Source organism: Nothoprocta perdicaria, unplaced genomic scaffold (assembly GCF_003342845.1).
Source record: "Nothoprocta perdicaria isolate Ctin4 unplaced genomic scaffold, notPer1 scaffold_97, whole genome shotgun sequence".
NCBI classification, from domain to species: Eukaryota; Metazoa; Chordata; class Aves; order Tinamiformes; family Tinamidae; genus Nothoprocta; species Nothoprocta perdicaria.
In genome coordinates, this window is record NW_020456276.1 from 1 (window position 1) to 2,250 (window position 2,250).

General features: G+C 69.1%; 1 protein-coding gene across 1 annotated transcript in view; it reads left to right on the forward strand.

The window, feature by feature from the left end:
• Positions 1 to 3: 3 nt before the first annotated feature.
• The window catches only part of SHISA4 (shisa family member 4), a gene marked incomplete at its 5' end in the record, with an annotated part of 4,773 nt that continues 2,526 nt past the window's right edge, over positions 4 to 2,250 (forward strand). Inside the window, 3 exons of the mRNA XM_026053204.1 lie at positions 4 to 61; positions 1,235 to 1,406; positions 2,090 to 2,223. Coding sequence (XP_025908989.1) covers positions 4 to 61; positions 1,235 to 1,406; positions 2,090 to 2,223 — 364 coding nt within the window. The remainder of the gene's footprint in view (positions 62 to 1,234; positions 1,407 to 2,089; positions 2,224 to 2,250) is intronic.

Below are 2,250 nucleotides of genomic sequence, written 5' to 3' on the forward strand. Positions count from 1 at the left end.
GGCGGCGGCAGCGCCTGGCCCCTGGCCGGCACCGTCCTGGTGGCCGTGGCCACCTCGCTGGGTAAGAGATGCCCGGGGGGGACGGGCGCTGGCGCTCGGTGGGGCGCCCGCTGCCGCCCCTCGCGCCCGGGGACAGCCGGGTGCCGTGGGACAGGGCCGGCGCGGCCGGTTGTGTCTGTGGGGCACCCAGTGCTGCTCCTTGCGCCTGGGGGTCCCCCCGGGTGGCTGGGATGGGGACCCGAGACCATTCGTTGTGTGTGTGGGTCCCACTGGGCAGCTGGGGTTGAGGCCCGATGCTGTTCGTTGCGTGTGAGGTGGTTGGGGTCGAGGCCTGGCGCTGCTCGTTGCATTGGTGGGGCACCCTGGCTGTGGGGTGGAGCGCCCAGTGCCACCCGCTGCCCCCGTGGGGCTGCAGCCGCCACTGGGACCGGGTCCTGCCCCAGGCGCCACCCTCAGCTCCATCCCCCTGTGGTACTGGGCGCCGATTGGGTCAGAACTGGGCCCTGGGCCCTGTGTCCCCTCCCGGCGGTGGGACCCATGGATCCACTCGGGCCCCTTTCCCTCTGCCTGGAATTGCTTTGGCCAGAGCGGTTTTCCAGGTRCCCCTGGCATAGGTGAGTGCCCCATGGGCACGACACTTGGCATTCCCCATCCGCCTGGTTTGGGATCCTCCAAGAGCTCCCTGGCCACATTTTCCGGTGCTACAGCCCCCACACATGGGCGCCTATAGCTCCCACGGGAGCTCCATGCCTTGGGAGTCGCTCCCTGCCTCAGTTTCTCCACTCGAGGCAGCCAGCCAGCAGCAAAGCCCTGGGCACTCAGCCCCGTATTAGACACTGGAGAATCCAGCCGTGCCCRTGGGCTCCTCGTGCTGCTCCGTGGGTGCCGCTTTTCCTCCCGCTTGTCCCCAGGCTATTTCTGGGCTCGCAGGTGGCACCGGCCAGAAATAGAGCGGGGAGGCGTTGCCGGTGCCGGACACRCGGCCGGGGCCGCGGAGGGGGCGGGATGCGGCGGGAATGGGGGTGGGATGTGGCAGGAACGGGGGGGGCGGGGCAGGAGTGGGGGCTGCGGGGCAGGAATGGGGGTGGGATGGGGCAGGAATGGGGCTGCAGGGCAGGAATGGGGCTGCAGGGCGGGAATGGGGCTGCAGGGCGGGAATGCAGGGCCCGGGGGCAGCGGGGCGGCAGGGGTGCGGCGGCGGCGCGAGGCCGCGGTGACGGGCGCGTGTCCGCAGCGGCGGGCGGCGAGGACTGCCTGTGGTACGTGGACAGGAACGGCTCGTGGCACCCGGGCTTCGACTGCGACTTCTTCACCTTCTGCTGCGGCAACTGCCACCAGCGCTACTGCTGCCGCGACCCGCTGCGCCTGCTCACCGAGCGCCAGCAGCGCCACTGCCTCGCCTTCAGGTTGGGGGCGCCCCGCTCTGGGTGCTGGGTGCCCCACTCTGGGTGCTGGGCGCCCCGCTTTGGGTGCTGGGCGCCCCACTTTGGGTGCTGGGCACCCTGCTCTGGGTGCTGGGTGCCCGGTTTTGGGTGCTGGCTGCGCCACGGTGGGTGCTGGGCACCCCGCTCTGGGTGCTGGGTACCCGATTTTGGGTGCTGGGTGCCCCGCTCTGGGTGCTGGGTGCCTCTCTCTGGGTGCTGGGTGCCCCTTTTTGAGTGCTGGATGCCAGCATTTGGGTGCCAGGCACTTGGTTTTGGCTGTTGAGTGCCCAGTTTGGGGCACCACATCCCCAGTTTGGGGTGTTAGGTACCTGTTTTTGGGTGCCTGACACTTCAAGTTGGGTTCATGGCTCTGCCCTCCTCTTCTTGGCACTGGGTGCCCCATGGTGGTAGTGCCAGGATTTGGGTGCCAGGCAGCAAAGTTTGGGTGCCAGGTGCCCGTTTTGGGTGTCAGATGCTTGTTTTGGCTGCACATCTCCACCCCATCCTACTCTTGGTGCTGGCTGCGCTGCTGGGTGCCCTGTTTTGGGTGCTGGGTGCCTGTGTTTGGGTGCATTGCTCTTCTCCTTGGCGCTGGCTGCTCTGCACTGGTGGGTGCAGGGGTGAGGGGGGGTACCCCTGCCACGCGCCCCCGCCGTGTCCCGCAGCCCCAAGACCGTCGCGGGCATCGCCGCGGCCGTGGTGCTCTTCCTCGCCATCGTCACCACCATYGTCTGCTGCTTCATGTGCTCCTGCTGCTACCTGTACCAGCGGCGGCAGCACCTGCGGACGCCCCTGCAAGGTGGGGGGCACCGGGGGGCAGGCGGGG